Raw genomic sequence first — 19,850 nt, 5'->3', positions numbered from 1 at the left:
ATTAAGTGCAAAGGATCACAATCTGAAGTTCATTATCTCGAAGATGGCAATACACTATTAATTATTGAATCGGAAATTACCAACAAATCTTTGCAGCATTCAGTTTCAGAGATACCAAAAACAACAGGAAAATAAAGGGGTGAATTTTGACTCTGATAATGGTCAGGACTACAATGAAACGTTATTACTCCAGGAATTGCATACTGTCATAGGGCACAGTGACACTGCAGCAGGAGTCGACAACTTTCATTATCAGCTCCTAAAACCCCTTCCTGACTTTACTTTACATATTTGATGGAATGGACAAATGGATATTTTCCTACTTCGTGGCATAATGCTATTATCATACGTATACCAACGACTGGTCGGATCATACTGATCCATCCAAATACAGTCCCATATCATTAACTAGCTGTATTTGTAAAACAATGGAGCGCAAGGTCAATAATTGATTAGTCTGCTACTTGGAGAACAAAAACCTCCAGAGTACCATCCAGTGTGGTTTCCAAAAAAAGACAGAAGTACCATTGATCATTTGGTGCTTTTAGAATCATCAATTTTTGTTAAAATGGCTGTGGTCAACAAACAACATACTGTATCAACCTCTTTCGATTGTGTTGTATTGGCCACAGTCGACCACAGTCAGGTTACTCACAAGTATCTGCTGAGATGGGGACGAACCTCCTAAGTGTATCCCTTGTGATGAAAGGTTCACTGTGAAGCGTACTTTGCTTGACTGTGGATTTACATTATCAAACAATAATTACATTTTCGTTGTGTTCATGGAAATTCCTGTATTCTGATTAGCTAAATTGGTCACGTGTTATTGCATTCATTTCCCTATGAATGTAAAAGATTAAGCCACGCCCACCGCAGCGCACTACTTTTATTACTGCGGAATGTCGGGGAATCAAAATATTACAGTCGAGGTGTATTCCCTTTCTGCTCACGTGTATCGTCATGCACAGGACATTTAGCGACTTTCATGCATATTCATTGTCCAAACCACCCTTTGAAACCGAAGGCCGAGAATGAATGAAACAGCAAACGTGCAGGCTCGCTCGCCTGTCGTTTTCCCGCTCGCCCCGGTTCAACTTTCATGTCTTCGGGTTTCATTTATAACTAGCATTTCTCCAACTGTGTTTTACCGTAATCAGGGAAGTAATGTATGAATCACGCAGTAAATGACCATATTATTTGAAACAGCCGCCTTCTCTCGGACATATTTCTTCCGGTTCGTTACAGTCTGACTGTTGCAGTTCTTTTCGCCTCTTGCCTTAATTCGGGGGCACAGGTGGCCCAGTCGTCTAAGGCGCCGCGATTCGCTGTGCAGAGTTGCGTCCCTTGGGCACGCCAGAAACCTATGATCGTGGGTTCGAATCCCGGTTCGCCCCGATTATGTTTCTAGGTTTGTCAGCACCATACCCGTGCTCGTGCGTTTCACCGAAGTGGTAAACGTCTGAGACCTGCATCACTTCGGGTCTTCCTCCCACATTAAGCTGATACGCCGCGATATGACTGGAATACTGTTAAAAGCGGCGTTAAACCCAACTCACTCACTCACTCACTCTTGCCTTAATTTACAGGTCCAATGAACATTGTTTTAATCCCACTCTCCGTTGATTGGCTACTGACTGTGTAGGCGTGTCAAGTTATGTGCATAAATTAAACGATCACCTGATTCATGTCACGCCACTGTATGTATTTCTACACCTGGAATGTTTATCAATGTCGTCATTTTTGTCTGTTTTGATATATGCAACTGTATTGGGTTAAACTATTGTAGATAAAACATGTTTTACGTTGTCGAATTTAATTATAAGCATTGACTGTATATTTTTTCGGTTCATTGAGGTTCATTCTACGCGGATTCATACAGTTTGCACATCGGTTTTTCGATTCATACCTCAATGAACCGAAAAAAATACACAGAAATCTGAAATCTGAAAGATCTGTATCCTGTGTGCGCGGGCATCTCACCCAAAGCTACTGGAAAGAAATTGGTCTGTCATAAATTTGAAATAATAATGTATGTGAATAACTTATTGCATGTTTTTATTTTTGGTGCAATTCTTTTCTCAACAGAGATTACTTAATGCTCTGCCCTGGAGGTTAAAGTACCGTAAAATTATTGTCCCAATGTGTGACACGTAATTCCTGTCATAATGGATGTAACTATCATCAACCAGTGGTTCCAACCAACTCATTGCTTAGCATTTTTTTTTATTGGCTAGTATTGTGGACAACCAGCAGTAGCTAGAATGATGACGTAAACTCTGCTGAGGTATTGTGCAGGAATCTGAGCCACCGTATGTCCCAATGATCGTCAGCGAGGTGGCCAAGCTTTGGTTGCCTGTGGTTTATAACCCGTGTTTTAAACTGTTATGCTAAAATTTACCTTTAATTATAACTATTTATTAATGACGCACTTGTTTTTTTTTTAGAAAATGCGAAAAAATGAAAAACATGTGCCGCATTGGGCAGTCGAAACAAGGGGTGCAATAAGGATATATATATCTGACGGCATATCAGACACTCGAACTGATAAAAAACACACCAAGAGTCGCCACGACTGATATCTGAACAACGCGAGCAGGCCCTGGGTATGATACAGATGGGAACTACCCTTGCCCCTATATTGCTTGAACGTTTGGTTGCTCCCGTCTTACTGTATATAACCTGATGCAATGTTACAGACAGACCGGGAGGACATCAGACAGACAAAGAACAGGCAGACCAAAGGTAACTACGCCCAATGAAGACCGATACTTGCGTACTGTGTATCTCTGGAATCGATTCCCGACAGTGAGGTCATCAGCGACGAATGCCTCAGGGCATATGGTTAGTCGACAGACAGTGGCCAGGCGACCCAGGGCTCAAGGAATTAGGGCTTACAGACTTTAAAGAGGACAGCTATTGACGGCGCAACATCGTCGTCAGAGATTCAGAAGAGCCCAGACTATACGTTGTTGGCAGCGAAATGACTGGTAGAGAGTCGTCTTCACTGATGTAAGCTGGTTAATCTGTTCAGAGCTGATGAAAACAGCGTTTTTACTGCCGATCGGGCGGCATGTTGCGCTCAGGAGGTCGTGCTGTATGGTGTTATGGTGCGGGGAGCAATGGTGTGGGCAGGAGAGAACACATCTGGTCGTCGTCAAGGAAAATTTGACAGCTCAGACATTCTCCGTCCAAAAGCCCCCTTGTCCAGCAAGCGTTTTCCCGTGAATTTTTACGAGAATAATAGTGCCGAGAAAAATGCTCGTGACACGTTTTAACACTTTCACAGCCATTTCCTCTGACTCGTCTCCCTTGTCTGAACAGTGGTGACTAGAAGCTTATAATAAAGGTGATCGATCGGTTTATGTAAGTCATGAAAGAGTGTTTAGGATAACGCTCTATACACTTCCATTAACCCCCTGGATGCCACAGGGATATATGTATCCCTTCTCATCAATCCTCACTTGGAAGTCGAATAAAATTCAAAATACATCATTCACACAAATTTTCAGGCAAATTATCTGTTCTGTTCTGTGATATGACGAACGAAGCAAATTTATTGAAAATGAATGCAATTACAAAAATAGGATATTAATGATCATGGGTATCTGTCATGTAATTAAGCATCAAAGATCATTACGAAACCTCAACAACAACACCAGAATCATTTTGAGTGGTTTAGAAATTACGCAAACACTCACGCCCAAAAGATCTTTCCGCTATATGGGATTAGTTTTTATAAATTCCCTTTTCACGTGAGCCGGTTTTATCGTCACCGGTTATTACATCCCTAATATATGAGACGAAGAAATATAATCACATGATAATGAACAAACACATGGCACATATTACAAATATGTTTGCTTGTTTTGAAATAGTCTGTGTTTGTGTTTTCTTTTGAAGTTGATGTATAACCTGTACAATTTAATTGTTTATCTATTCACACATGCTTTTTATGGTAAAAACAGTCATTAAAAGGTGTGTCAAAATGCGCCAATTTCGGTTTTTCGAGATTTTTCATAATAGGAAGTAATTTTAGCTGAGATATCTATTAATCAATACACCAATGTCGTGTTTACCTGAAGAAAGTGCCTGTGTAAAAACAGTGCCATGACAAAGTCAAGCCAATGTCATGACTTAAAATAAAAAATAAATATTGCTTTGTAATTATCGATTATTTACAGAACGCCGTCATATAGCTGGAATATTACTGAATGCGGCGTTAAACAACAAACAAACAAAATATCTGACAAACAATCAGACTTTAACAAATCCTCCTAGATAAAACACAATCTATTTTATATAGTTAATCATGCATAAATAATAAAACAAAATATATATTATACTTCGTCTCAGGGACGCAAGCTAGAACCTCATAAAATGAAAATATGCAGTGAATAGTCCTGAATAAATAAATATACTATAAACACAGTTGCACCACCATTTTTGAAATACATGCATTAGAAATACGACAAAATATTATACATTACGTAGACACATGATTGGTATAGATTGAATAAAATGTGTATTCACGAGGTTCTGAAATAATGCAGAAAACAGGTGTTATTCAATAATACCATACTAAGTAAGTATTTTACACATCTTTCACATATTAATGTTTTACTGTTTTAATTCGTTCATAGCAACACTAGCCTTATATTCTGTATGGCATTTTCACTACAGGCACCTGAAACGCCTGTAAAATATTACTCCAATAACCCTGCGGTTTACCATATAAAACACCGAGATGAAGTGCTTGTAAAATATGATCATCCAGATAGTCAAGTCACTGCAGTCATGTCCATTATCAGAAAGTGGGTAACAGGTTACAACTGACACTTCACGCTCTGAAGCGTATAATACTTACTGAAAACACATCATCTCCTATCCTATCTCAAAATAAATCCAGAATATCACTTTATGGCAACTGGAATGCGCAACCATGATTTTACACCCATACAAATTAATGCTTTGCATTAATGAACTCGTTTGCATCACTGAATGTAATTCCAATCAAATGAACATTCAGCAAATAATATAGACTGACAAATACTAAATTATTGTTCGCAAGGTGATTTTTGCAATCTGTCGTCATTTGTAGACATTTGCACATGCTATTGTTATTTCTAAATGCTACAAGCATCAAGGTGATCCTATAGGAATAACATTCTAGAGCATAGACACTAATGGAATTAATCAATTGGGATTGTAAATTCATCATTGATACATATACATATATCACTTGTATTCATTCTTATAAACATTTTACAGAATGTTTACAGAAGGCTTATACCCAAGTCAATCACAAAAGTGAGTTGAATCAAAACTTGATTCAGCATTGCGTTTGCTCAGATCTTTAATGTAGGTGGTCTTACATTGTCTACCTTGTGGAGAATCTATTCCAAATTCCATGTCGACAGGCATTCGTGGTTGACTGTCAAACATAACAAATCAAAGGACTTTCTCCACCTGATTCATGTCATGATGAATTGTAGGCATGAGCAAGTGGTGTTATATATGACTTCCAGTTGGTCTTCTGGCATATCTGCCAAAAAACTAACATCCTTCTTTCTATTCCGGCCAGCTAGCACAGTTCATTGATAAGGTTACTTTCAAGGATGACCCCTTGATCTGCATGTAGTCTTTGGGGAAAACCATAGAGTATTAAAAAGTTGTTGAATAGGACGTTTGCAGTTGTCTTAATAGTAGGGCCCATTGCTGGTGTCCCCCGCTGTGATATTACTGGAATAGTGCTAAAAGCGGCGTAAAACCTTATTCACTCACTCACTCACTTAACAGTAGGGTAGGCTTGAGCATATCCTGTAAAATGATCTGTCAGAACAAGAATATATTGATATCCTCCATTTGACCTCTCTGATGTGAGGACGAAAGAAAGGGGCTGGCTGGTAAGGATGGAGAGGAGAGTAGCTTGACCTTCTGTTAGTGTTCTTCTGAAGCATCTATGACAGTTTTTGATCCAATAATCCACATCTTTAGCCATTCCAGGCCATTAGAAACTGAGAGTCTGATCTTCAATCTCATCATGAAGTCGACTTAATGCTCTCCTGATGAATTCTGCACGGAGAACTAGTTGCCTCTTTTCTCCTCCACCCATGTCCGTTGTAGTTAGAGGCGACTGATTTCTCGGATAATACCTGCAGGAATATCCTCTGATATCTTGTTGTGATGTAATCCGGCAAAGACTCTGGGAAGTACTGGATCCCTGTGTATTGTGCATTCCCCCAATACCTTAGAGTGAAACAAGTTATGTTGTTCCTGTGTCCAACGTCTGCAATAAGTTCATCTGCGAAGCATAAGCTCTCGATGTAGTTGGATGTCTGACAAGTATTGCAGATCACCTTTACAGATGTAGCAGCCATCGTCTCTGTCTCGTCTTCTTGTGACAACCTGAAGATCATATCAGCATCTGCGTTACATTTACCTGAACTATACTTACTATTAAAGTTGAATGAAGAAAGAGCAACAATCCACCTGTGACTCGTAGTATCCAGTTTTGGTGTACTTAAGACGTATTTGAAAGGTTGTTGTCCGTTAGTACAGTTAACTGATTTCTGTAGAGGTGGTCGTAGTCAATCACTGCCCATTTAAATTCCAGGAACTCCAACTTGTGTGATGGACAGTTCTTCTCTGCTTTATTGCTTTATTGGCCGCTTTTAGCGATGACCCTCTTTTGTCCTTCTTTTTCTAGGTAGAGGATTGCACCTAATCTATGCGAATGTGGATCTGTGTGCACTTCAAAAGAAAGTCATAATTCGCATATCCAAGAATAGGTAGCTTTGACAAAGCGCAATTCAGTTGCAACACGGACAACATAAGAAGCCCATGGGCTATATTATAAGAACGCCTGATGATTCCACAAGCACGTAACTGTTGGAGATGGTCCTTCAACTCCTGAAACACAGATGGTGGTATGCGCCTATCTCTTTCCTTGATTGGCGTAGGGTCTGTCAATCCCTAATAAACAGTGTAGTGGCCAACATCTAAATCTCCTGTAGAAAACACGTCGCCGTATTTCTGAATTAGCTCTTCACTCAGCTTCTTGTGTTCCTCAGTTACCTTATGAGATATGTTCACCTTCTTCAGCTTGTGCTGTTTTACTTCAGTGGCAATCTGTTCCACGTTGATGGGTGCAACTTTCTAAATCTGGACTAATTGTATCTCGCAGATGATTGTCCTAGGAGAAGCAACTATGGTCTTGTTGGTCAGGTTTGACAATTGAAAAGGGACTTGTAGTGACCTCTAGTACTGACAGCAGAATAATGCAGGGGTTATCTCAAGCCCCGGTGATATGGATGTCTTCGTGGCCCTGGTGAAGCATGACACAAGTTTCTCTATAAGGCAGTTTCTTGTAGAGTGAACACGTGACTGTCTTGTTCTGTTTGGAGTTAAAAACGAGTGACACCTCACAGGTACACATAAGTCCCGGGGTCCCATCTTTCCTTGTAAGTCCCTTGTCCTGCAAACTAATACCTCGAGAGGCAAGATTCCAAGGTGTGTGCATTTTGCTCATTTGAAGAAAGTTAGGTCCTATTGCCTACCTGTAACTCTCAATAGCTGGGATAAGATAATAGTCTCCAGTAAAACCGGAACACGATTGATGTACGCACTGTCTGGGATGACGAACTATAAACAATTACTTTTGAGACCTGTAGATAACCAACTAGTTTCAACCGCAACATCCACATATCCCATATAAGGCAATGTCTCACCATTGACACATTCTTAATCTCTAACGATGGTATTGTTGCTACTTTCCGGGAAAGTTGACACTGATGTTTCTTACCAGAAAGGCCCAACGTTCTTCATTAGGATGACTTAACATCATTTCTAAAAGAGCTTTACACACAATACTAATATATCTATTTGGATCACACTTCAAGATTTTCATCCAATATTTAACAATTCTAACAAACCGCACACTTATCAATGGTAGTACCCCGAATTCACCATAAACATAAGCCTATTGTGTAGATAATTTAACAATTAATATCTTTTTAATAAACCTTTCAATTGCATAAGCCTCCCTAAAACCCCACACGTCACATTTATAACACAATATGGGTTGAATTAGTGTTTGAAATAACTGGTACTGGATATCAACAGAAATATACTTATAACTATTAATAACTCTATACAATGAAAATAAAGCTTTCATTGCCTGTTCAGATAAAGTTCTTTGACATTCTATAAAACTACCAGAGGGTGTAAACTAGGGCTGGGGCGAGTCCAAATTTACTACCCGGGTACCCACCACCCTATTACCCGACCATACCCGGGTACCCGTTGTAGATGAACACCATACCAATTGGATGAGCCAATTTACTAAAATAATCCACAAAATTACAGTAACCACTACTCTTACTGTTTCCCATAGAGGCGTTAATCTTTTTTCAAAATTGCTATACATTCGACTTACTAAGGCCAGCTAATAACTGCATCCTGTTTGTCCTTACGTCTACTAGAAATTCTTTTTGTTTATTAAACACACTAAACATCCCAAAACAAATATAAATGAATGTTGTTGAAAATTGTCTTCTACAAAAGTACCTGCGCAGAAATCTCATTTTTCAGGGGATACTTCGAACTAAAATGTCACGAAATGTTACTGCAGCTATCAGATATGACCAGGCTAACATTATTTACAAGAAAAAAAACATGAACAAAACTTGTATCTGAATACCTTTCGGAAACCTTCCGGATATCTTCAGTCTTCTTGGTAATTTTCAAAAATATTTTTTTATGTGTTTCACACTAAATTGAACAAAAAAGGTTGCCAGAATATTTCCAGGTAGGATTCAAAGAGGGAAAGTATCTGGAAGGTTTCCGGAAAACGAACATCTACACGTTTTTGCTATTTACAATAATTGTTCATATGTATAAGCTCCAGTGATCACTTAATCGGAGACTCCATAAACATACACTAGGTTCCATTGAATTCTAACATTGTTAAGGGCGAGATCAAAGGCGCGCCTTTTTTGATTAAACAACAGTTTGTGCCGTTGGTTGTCAAGCACCGACACATTTGGAACCATTCTGCGAGACGTATCCCATGTGCTTGTCAAGGATATTAACTCTGTCTACAAATGCAAACGTTAAGAATTCTCATCCAGATGGGATAGGAAGAAGCTCATCTCATGATAAAATCAACTCCAGGGAACCAAAGGTTACCCTGTTGCATGAAACTGTAAAGCCAGTCAACAGTCAATTTGTTAATACTATTAGTACAGTGAAGAGAACGATGCCGAGACTGATATTCATGAAGAGGAATAACCTCAGACACATGGCTTCAAGCGTGGCAGACACATCCTTCCAGGATGGATCCTCTGTGCTCACCTTGGCATTTACGTCACCCGCATGATCTTGATCTACAGCAGCAGTCTGCTTTACATTTGACGAATAACATTTCCAGAGAACAACCCATTTCTGCAGCACTTTGGGCACCTTTCCTTGACGCTTGTAGATCCTGAGAATGAGGATCATCATGGCCACAGAGAGGGAGCTTAGGGTGAGCAGAGCGGTCAGGTAGATGGTGAGGTAGGACGTCTGTCGGGACGTTTTTGGCATGTCTGTGGTCATCTGAGTCAGGAACACGCCGAAGGAGAGTAGAACCGTCATGGATAGAGCCACTTTGTCACCGTACTCTATTGGCAAAGCAAACACCAGGGAGCTGAGAAGAGATAGAAGCGTGATGGGGATTATCAGGTTGTAGACGTAATATGATGGTCGGCGTTTCAGGGTCAGTTCTACAATTAGTCGAGGGTACTGAAGTTCCTTTAGAAATGTTGTTATATTTCTTAATTGCCATAATCCATTCCCACCCGTAGTATAGGTATCCAATTGATGCGGAAGTGGTGTTAACTTAACTTTGTCCGAACTTGAAACCCAGGTTGATAGAACAAGATTGCAAATCTGAGTATCAAGCGGAAAATGGACAATATCAAAGTCGCACTGGCTCTTGAAGAGATCACCGTGGTCCCATTCTACTAATCCAGTGTGTTCCACGCATAAAGGTACTTGTTGGTGATTGAAAAGCTTCATTCCTGTGACGGAATTTAAGAGCATTAAATCAGGGGTCCAGATTGTTTGACTAGACAGATATATTTTCTCTGTACCATTGAAATCTGTAACGTTCCACTTTAAGGAATCATCAACCCACTGGAACGTGAACCATCCACTGGTGGAGAATGATTGTCGCCGTTCATCAAGTTCAACTATTTGGGATAGGGAAAAATATATTCCAATATCCAACACTTCATTTGTTTGAAAAACCTCTTGATTGTGGCTTTCAAGAAGGTGTTTTAAAAGTTCCCCTTGTCCAGCAAGCATCTTTCCGTGAATTTGTACGAGAACAATAGTGCCGAGAAAAATGCTCGTGAACACTTTCACAGCCATTTCCTCTGACTCGTCTCCCTTGTCTGAACAGTGGTGACTAGAAGCTTATAATAAAGGTGATCGATCGGTTTATGTAAGTCATGAAACACTTCCATTAACCCCCTGGATGCCACAGGGACATATGTATCCCTTCTCATCAACCCTCACATGGAAGTCGAATAAAATTTAAAATACATCATTCACACAATTTACAGTTGTGAATTCTGAAGCAAATTATCTGTTCTGTGATATGACGAACGAAGCAAATTTATTGAAAATGAATCAAATTACAAAAATAGGATATTAATGATCACGGGTATCTGTCATGTATTTAATCACCAAAGATCATTACGAAACGTCAACGTCGAGTGGTTTCGAAACTACGCAAACACTAAATCCGAAGAGAACTTTCCGCTACATGGGATAGTGTTTATAAAATCCTTTTCACGTGAGCCGGTTATATCGTCACCGGTCTTAGTCTTAGACCTAGTTTAACCACCCAATCTAACCTGCTTCACTATTACAATAGTCACCCTTGCGCTTGCCTTCCCTATTGTTTCTCTGGTCTCTATTGTCTCGCCCCAGCCCCTTACTTACAGTGACAGGGCGCATTATGGGACTGGTCAGTTTGAATTTACACTTGTAATTGACTTTGAATGGAGACAAGTTCTCAGTTCATCGCTGAAATATTTCAGTCAACTGTCACAGGTTTGTCCCGGTAAATCTAATGATGTATGATGTTGTGACACCATAGGGCACAGTGCCATACACGTGGGCCTCTGTTCATTAATTCAATTGAATTAAAAAACGGTCATCAACAACTCAACCTGCGTTTAGTGATTCATTCACCTAAACCACCGCGGTTATATAAGCGTACACATCCATTTCATATATCATCATGTCGTTCAGACATTAGGCAGTATATTGTCAGCTCACAGTTTCAAGGTGTTAAATAAAAAAACAATCATTGGAATGTAATGTTATTGGTATTCGATAAAAAGTTGCGAAATTAGCTGGATTTTTTACGTATAACAAACTCTCGGGCAAAACTTAGTAATCTCTGTTTTTAAACGAATTAATATTAGCAGTTCATTTTATACCAACAAAATGGAAATTTAATATTCCACATCCCTGCGTCATTTTATAGTCGGATGTAGACCAAGTAAACCGAATTTTCTTACAACGTGCACTTTTCAAATCTTATGAAAATGTTCGCCAGAAAAATAACTTGGCATCCAGGGGGTTAACATTTCCCCACATCGATGACGTAGTAAACACAGTTAACGTTGATAAACATTGACTGAATTACATCAAGCTATCACGTCCTTGGGTATGGTATCACCAACATACAGCAATAAATAGAAAAGATAATGTTTTGATTGCCTAAAATGCTAAATGCAATGCTAGAAGAAAAAATCAAATTTACTTTTTATGTAAATGGTAGAATACATGCCGATATATTTTATACACGTTTAATAGTTATTGTGACTTCAAATTTTCTGGTGAATCGATTCTCTTTGTAGAAAGAAAGTAAGTACACAGAGACTGACTTCATGTATTGATTATTGTGTAAACAGCTTCTCCTGATGAATGTGTAATAAGCACTAGTAGGGAGCGTCAAATAAGCGGTTGCATACATCGATGTAATGAAACATGTTCATTTTAGTTTTGAGGATTAAACGATTTTCTGTGCAACTATCATAACGTAGATTTGATCTTTTTAATCAACCTACCATTGTTCCAGCCTGGTTCCCTGGGTATGCTGCGCTGGCGCCACACTGACCCAGGCAATGACTGCACAATGGCCGCCTCCACTAGCCGAACAAACATGGCGGACACGCCATGTATTTACAAAAGAAAAACTCTAGAACGGATGGTTACAATTTGTTCTTAGCATTTTCATGAATGTCACGAGAATAACGTCTGTTGTTACCTTCAGTGAAGGAAACCAACCAACCATCTGACGCTCACTATTTTAAAGAAAGAACAATGGCAGCCTGGTTCCTTGGGTATGCTGCGCTGGCGCTACACTGACCCAGGCAATGACTGCAGAATGGCCGCCTCCTCCAGACGAACAAACATGGCGGACACGCCATGTATTTACAAAAGAAAAACTCTAGAACGGAGGTAACAACAGACGTTATTCTCGTGACATTCATGAAAATGCTAAGAACAAATTGTAACCATCCGTTCTAGAGTTTTTCTGTAGTAAATACATGGCGTGTCCGCCATGTTTGTTCGTCTGGTGGAGGCGGCAATTGTGCAGTCATTGCCTGGGTCAATGAAGCGCCAGCGCAGCATACCCAGGAAACCAGGCTGCCATTGTTCTTTCTTTAGAATAGTGAGCGTCAGATGGTTGGTTGGTTTGTTGTTTAACGTCGCACTCAGCAATATTCCAGCTAGATGACGGCGGTCTGTAAATTATCAACTCTGGACCAGACAAGCCAGTGATTAATACCATGAGCACCGATCCACGCAATTGGAATCGACGACATGCATCAACCAAGTCAGAGAACCTGACCACCCGATCCCGTTAGTCGCCTCTTACGACAAGCATAGTCACCTTTTACGGCAAGTATGGGTTGCTGAAGACCTATTCTACCCGGGAATCTTCACGGGTCGGTGGAAGGTCATAACCTTTTACGGTAAGTATGGGTTGCTGAAGACCTATTCTACCCGGGAATCTTCACGGGTCGGTGGAAGGTCATAACATGAGTAACGTTTTGACACATACTACCAAAAAGAAGTTAAAGAACACCCGATTCTTTCATATTACTCCAGTAAATCTATCATGGAATGACAGCTTAACTACGGTAATTCGAAAGCATTGCATGTTCTTTTACTTCTTTGGAGTAATATATTGTATAAGAGTAGGTAGTAGGCTGTTTCGGTATAGGTTGCCAACAAATATTTGAAATAATGTGATGAGTCTTTGATGGAATAGGTTCATTTGTTATATGTGAAACCGGGACTGCTTCTTGACATGAAGGACAGACGCAGGTGTTGTTCGAAGTTATAGCCAAGTTTATTACTGATAAATGTTTTTTTTTTTTTAAAAGTAAGCTGAAACAGAGAATTAGGAGAGCTGAAGTGTGAAGTATATAATGTTTAAAACATACTTGACTGAATATTTAATTCAGTAAAAATCTAAACTAATAAAACTCTGAAAATATATACAATTATCTGATCCTGTCACATACTTCTCTCCCTTGAAAATGGCGTCCTCGTCATTCCGGTTCTTCGTCAACAGGGGAAAGCAATGCCTTGGAGATGCTGGTGCTGATGTGTCCTAAAATGCCGGTCGCTGTCAATTGTTCCAGGCGCCGACTCCTCTGCTGCCAGTCTGGGTCAGAAGTCTGGCACATCACATAATCTCCTGAGGTTTGCCAGGCAGGCTTCCTTGTTAGTCTACCAGTTCTTCTTGGTGCAGGTATGGGTTGAGGATTAGCATCAGGTGGTGCAGGAGGAGGTAGCTCTTCTCTGACTGAGTCTTCCGGCTCCTCTTCAGTGTTTTCTGGTGGTTGCACTGCTTCAGGATCTGCTTCTGTGCTGCTGTCTTCTTCGGGTATGTGGTCGTCACCACCAGAAGCATCACCTGCTACTCCAAGAGACTGTAGATCGTCACCTGTTGTCTCTGAAGTAGCCGCACTCTCTTCCACAGTGTCTTCACTGATGATGGTAGCATCCTCAGCAACTGCTGGAAAATAGAATGGAGCATCATAGTCAGACTCTTTATCCTCCTGGATATCCTCTTCTATAGTCTTCTTCACTGTCTTTCTTGGTCTTGGAGTTGGCTTCTTGGCTGCTGGTACTCTGTTGTTATCCATGATCGCTGGTACTGATCCAATGGGCAGGAGATGGTTTCTGTGCAACGTCCTCTTCCTCCCCTCACCAGATTCTCTCTGCACTACAAACACAGGGATATCCTGGTTTGGTTGCAAGAGAACAACATAAGGATCTTCCTCCCAGCGATCTGCCAACTTGTGCTTACCATCAAAGGCTAAGGCTTTCACCAGAACTCGATCACCTGTCTGTACAGTGGCCCCTCTAGTCTTCAAGTCGTAGCTGGCTTTCTGTTTGACTTGGGCAGTCTTTGATGCCTTTGACGCCAGGTCATAGGCTTCTTGGAGCTTCTTCTTCAGAGACTTTGCATAAGCTGTCAGAGACTGATGATTCACTTTGATGATTTTTATTTTGACCTTGACCCACAGTGACATATAACCTTTTGCGTTGACTCTATTGTATCTGTTAAGACAATCAAGATCTATCCTAACAACAAGCCCTGGATTACAAAGCGCGAGTTTTTTGTAGCGGTGATCATTAAAGTTAAATGTTTTTTAAAAACTATTATGCATGGAATAATAAGATCTTTGTATAGAGCTAAAGTTTAGAAACAAAATAACGACAAAAACCTTCGCGAGTGAAAAGTTTTAAAGATACAAAACAAAATTTGGTGATAACAAAAAATGATATTATGAATTATTTCAGCCAACTCAGTGTTAGTGCGTGTGGCCATGATAATGTGTCTGGTCTTGTTTTGAAAGAGATATAAAACAACTGGTATCATTAAAACAATTTTCGTTCAATAAAGTTCTTTAATTAAACAATCATTCAATGCTTCTTCTTTGGAAAACTATAAGACAATATGTCAATCAGTGTTTGCAATCAAATTGGGATAACACAAACAACTAACAAGTTGCTTAATATTAAGTCAATGAACAATCGTACCAATATCAATATTGCCTGTCGTAGAGATGATGTTGTTCTACGATTCTAAGATTTTAGCATTCATGAATTATATTCATCATTATGCAAAATATAGATTTTTACTCGTTTTTACTCGTATTTCTGTAACATGTGACATATTTTCTATCATCCTTTTATTAGTGTTCTCTATATGCACTAGCTTGATTTTTTGTCCATTGGTTCTCGCCGCGATAAGCTGTAATATTTTTATGAAAAACATCAAATGTCTTATCGAATATAAGACAACAATAAGCAAGTACAATGTACATAAAGATTAGTCTCACTATAGGCAACAATTACTACTATTGATACGCTCCTTGCAGTAAATACACATGTTTTTGGTACATAAAAAGGTCCGACAAAGATTATAATGTCCTTGTCGCTTAAGATTTTAATATTTATCCCACTATTTCCATCCTTGTTTTATATCTTTATACAAAGTATGTTAAGGTTCACTTTCCAACTGGTGTGGGGATCTGTCTGTTTTAAACAAATACAAAGGACACAAAATTGAGCTCGTCAATCATTCGTACCAGTCAGTATTCGTTTCCTTAACTACGAAACCATGTATTATTATTGTCTAGATCTACCACATTTGTCTAACTTGAGAACCTTTTAATTTATGCCTCCCATATTTCCCTTTTTTTCCCTTTCCATTGTTGATTGGTGCTTTTACATCGTTTTTGTCATAGTGTTTATGTGTGTGTCGGTGTATTTAACTTATTTCATTGACCTATTTCTTATTTCTCTATGATGTAACACAAATATCCGTAGGGATAATGTAGTATTATTTTATTCTTATGTTACCTCAAGAAAGTGTCTGTGTAAAACATTGCCATGACAAAGCCAAACCAATGTCATGACATAAAAGAAAAAATAAATATTGCTTTGTAATTATCGATTATTTACAGAACGCCGTCATATAGCTGGAATATTGCTGAATGCGGCGTTAAACAACAAACAAACAAACAAAATAACTGACAAACAATCAGACTTTAACAAATCCTCCTAGATAAAACACATTCCTTTTATATAGTTAATCATGCATTAATACTAAAACATAATACATATTATACTCCGTCTCATAAAATGAAAATATGCAGTGAATAGTCCTGAATAAATAAATATACTATAAACAGAGTTGCACTACCATTTTTGAAATACATGCATTAGAAATACGACAAAATATTATACGTAGACACATGATTGGTATAGATTGAATAAAAGAGGAAAGAAATTTCTTTCTGACATGTGTATTCACGAGGTTCTGAAATAATGCAGAAAACAGGTGTAATACAATAATACAAACACTCAACATATACCATACTTAGTAGGTATTTTACACATCGTTCACATATTACTGTTTTACTTCGTTCATAGCAATACTAGCTTCACATTCTGCATGTCATTTTCACGACAGGCACCTGAAACGCCTGTAAATATTACTCCAATAACCCTGCGGTTCACCATAAAAAACACCGAGATGAAGTGCTTGTAAAATATGATCATCCAGATAGTCATCCTGCAGTCCATTATCAGAAAATGGGTAACAGGTTGCAAATGAAATTTCACGCTCTAAAGCGTATAATACTTACTGAAAACACATCATCTCCTATACTATCTCCAAAAAAAGCCAGAATATCATAACTTTATGGCAACTGGAATGCGCAACCATGATTTTACACCCATACAAATTAATGCTTTGCATTAATAAACTCGTTTGCATCTCTGAACGTAATTCCAATCAAATGAACATTCAGAAAATAATATAGACTGACAAATACTAAATTATTGTTCGTAAGTTCTTTTTGGGTGATTTGTGTACTTTGTCGTCACTTGTAGACATTTGCACAAGCTATTGTTATTTCTAAATGCTACAAGAATCAAGGTGATCCTATAAGAATAACATTCTAGAGCATAGAGACTAATGGAATTAATCAATCGGGATTGTAAGTTCAACATTGATACATATACATATATCACTTGTATTCATTCTTAAAAACATTTTACAGAATGTACACATGGCTTATGCCCAAGTCAAATACAAAGGTAAGTTGAATTAAAACTTGGTTCAGCATTGTCTTTGTGGAAAACCATAGAGTATAAAAAAGTTGTTGAATAGGACGTTTGCAGTTGTCTTAATAGTAGGGCCCATTGCTGGTGTCCCCCGCTGTGATATTGCTGGAATAGTGCTAAAAGCGGCGTAAAACCTTATTCACTCACTCACTCACTTAATAGTAGGGTAGGCTTGAGCATATCCTGTAAAATGATCTGTCAGAAAAAGAATATATTGATATCCTCCATTTGACCTCTCTGGTGTGAGGACGAAAGGAAGGGGCTGGCTGGTAAGGATGGAGAGGAGAGTAGCTTGACCTTCTGTTAGTGTTCTTCTGAAGCATCTTTGACAGTTTTTGATCCTATAATCCACATCTTTAGCCATTCCAGGCCATTAGAAACTGAGAATCTGATCTCCAATCTCATCATGAAGTCGATTTAATGCTCTCCTGATGAATTCTGCACGGAGAACTAGTTGCCTCTTTTCTCCTATACCCATGACAGTATAAATGTACATCACTCCCCGTTGTAGTTAGAGGCGACTGAATTCTCGGATAATACCTGCAGGAATATCCTCTGATATCTTGTTGTGATGTAATCCGGCAAAGACTCTGGGAAGTACTGGATCCCTGTGTATTGTGCATTCCCCCAATACCTTAGAGTGAAACAAGTTATGTTGTTCCTGTGTCAAACGTCTGCAATAAGTTCATCTGCGAAGCATAAACTCTCGATGTAGTTGGATGTCTGACAACTATTGCAGATCACCCTTACAGATGTAGCAGCCATCGTCTCTGTCTCGTCTTCTTGTGACAACCTGAAGATCATATCAGCATCTGCGTTACATTTACCTGAACGATACTTAATATTAAAGTTGAATGAGGAAAGAGCAACAATCCACCTGTGTCTCGTAGTATCCAGTTTTGGTGTACTCAAGACGTATTTGAAAGGTTGTTGTCCGTTAGTACAGTTAACTGATTTCTGTAGAGGTGGTCGTAGTCAATCACTGCCCATTTAAATTCCAGGAACTCCAACTTGTGTGATGGCCAGTTCTTCTCTGCTTTATTGCTTTATTGGCCGCTTTTAGCGATGACCATCTTTTGTCCTTCTTTTTCTAGGTAGAGGATGGCACCTAATCTATGCGAATGTGGATCTGTGTGAACTTGAAAAGCCATAATTCGCATATCCAAGAATAGGTAGCTTTGACAAAGCCCAATTCAGTTGCTTGATGGCTGATTCTTGCATACAAGGACAACATAAGAAGCCCATGGGCTTTAATATAAGAACGTCTGATGATTCCACAAGCACGTAACTCCTGAAACATAGATGGTGGTATGCGCCTATCTCTTTCCTAAATTAGTGTAAGGTCTGTCAATCCCTAAAAAAACAGTGTAGTGGCCAACATCTAAATCTCCTGTAGAAAACACGTCGCCGTATTTCTGAATAAGCTCTTCACTCAGCTTCTTCTGTTCCTCAGTTACCTTATGAGATATGTTCTCCTTCTTCAGCTTGTGCTGTTTTACTTCAGTGGCAATCTGTTCCACGTTGACGGGTGCAACTTTCTAAATCTGGACTAATTGTATCTCGCAGATGATTGTCCTAGGGGAAGCAACTATGGTCTTGTTGGTCAGGTTTGACAATTGAAAAGGGACTTGTAGTGACTTCTAGTACTGGCAGCAGAATAATGCAGGGGTTATCTCAAGCCCCGGTGATATGGATGTCTTTCTCTATAAGGCAGTTTCTTGTAGAGTGACTGTTTGGAGTTAAAAACGAGTGACACATCACAGCTACACATAAGTCCCAGGGTCCCATCTTTCCTTGTAAGTCCCTTGTCCTGCAAACTCATACCTCGAGAGGCAAGATTCCAAGGTGTGTGCATTTTGCTCACTTGAAGAAAGTTAGGTCCTATTGCCTACCTGTAACTACTAATAGCTGGGATAAGATAATTAGTCTCCAGTAATACGGTAACACGATTGATGTACTCACTGTCCGGGATGAGGAACCATAAACAATTACTTTTGAGACCTGTAGATAACCAACTAGTTTCAACCGCAACATCCACATATCCCATATAAGGCAATGTCTCACAATTGGCACATTCCTAATCTCCAACGATGGTATTGTTGCAACTTTCCGGGATAGTTGACACTTATGTTTCTGTGATGATTCCAAAACCAAATTGGTTTAATATTTTTCTTACCAGAAAGAACCCAACTTTCTATATTAGGATGACTTAACATCATTTCTAAAAGAGCTTTGTACACAATACTAACTTATCTATTTTATTTAAGATTTCATCCAATATTTAACAATTCTAAAAAAACGCACACTTGGTAGTAGGGTAGTACCCCGAATTCGCCATAAACATAAGCCTATAGTGTAGATAATTTCACACTTAATATCTTTTTAATAAATCTTTCAATTGCATAGGCCTCCGTAAAACCCCACACCTCACATTCATAACACAATATCGGTTGAATTAGTGATTGAAATAACTGGTACTGGATATCAACAGAAATATACTTATGACTATTGATAACTCTATACAATGAAAATAAAGCTTTCATTGCCTGTTCAGATAAAGTTCTTTGACATTCTATAAAACTACCAGAGGGTGTAAACAAGGGCTGGGGCGAGTCCAAATTTACTACCCGGGTACCCAC

General features: G+C 39.1%; 1 protein-coding gene across 1 annotated transcript; it reads right to left on the bottom strand.

Annotated features, from left to right (window-relative positions):
* Positions 1–9,219: 9,219 nt before the first annotated feature.
* On the bottom strand, positions 9,220–11,001 carry LOC125382712 (CHRNA7-FAM7A fusion protein-like). Its single transcript, XM_048401010.1, has 2 exons — positions 10,899–11,001; positions 9,220–9,761 (listed from the first exon to the last, which is right to left on the bottom strand). Exons 1-2 carry the CDS (start codon positions 10,999–11,001, stop codon positions 9,220–9,222), a joined length of 645 nt encoding a protein of 214 aa, XP_048256967.1.
* Between the last annotated feature and the right edge of the window lie 8,849 nt (positions 11,002–19,850).

Source organism: Haliotis rufescens, unplaced genomic scaffold, assembly GCF_023055435.1.
Source record: "Haliotis rufescens isolate VD_foot unplaced genomic scaffold, xgHalRufe1.0.p SCAF_20, whole genome shotgun sequence".
Lineage (NCBI taxonomy): Eukaryota > Metazoa > Mollusca > Gastropoda > Lepetellida > Haliotidae > Haliotis > Haliotis rufescens.
This window is presented reverse-complemented; position numbering and strand designations above follow the sequence as displayed.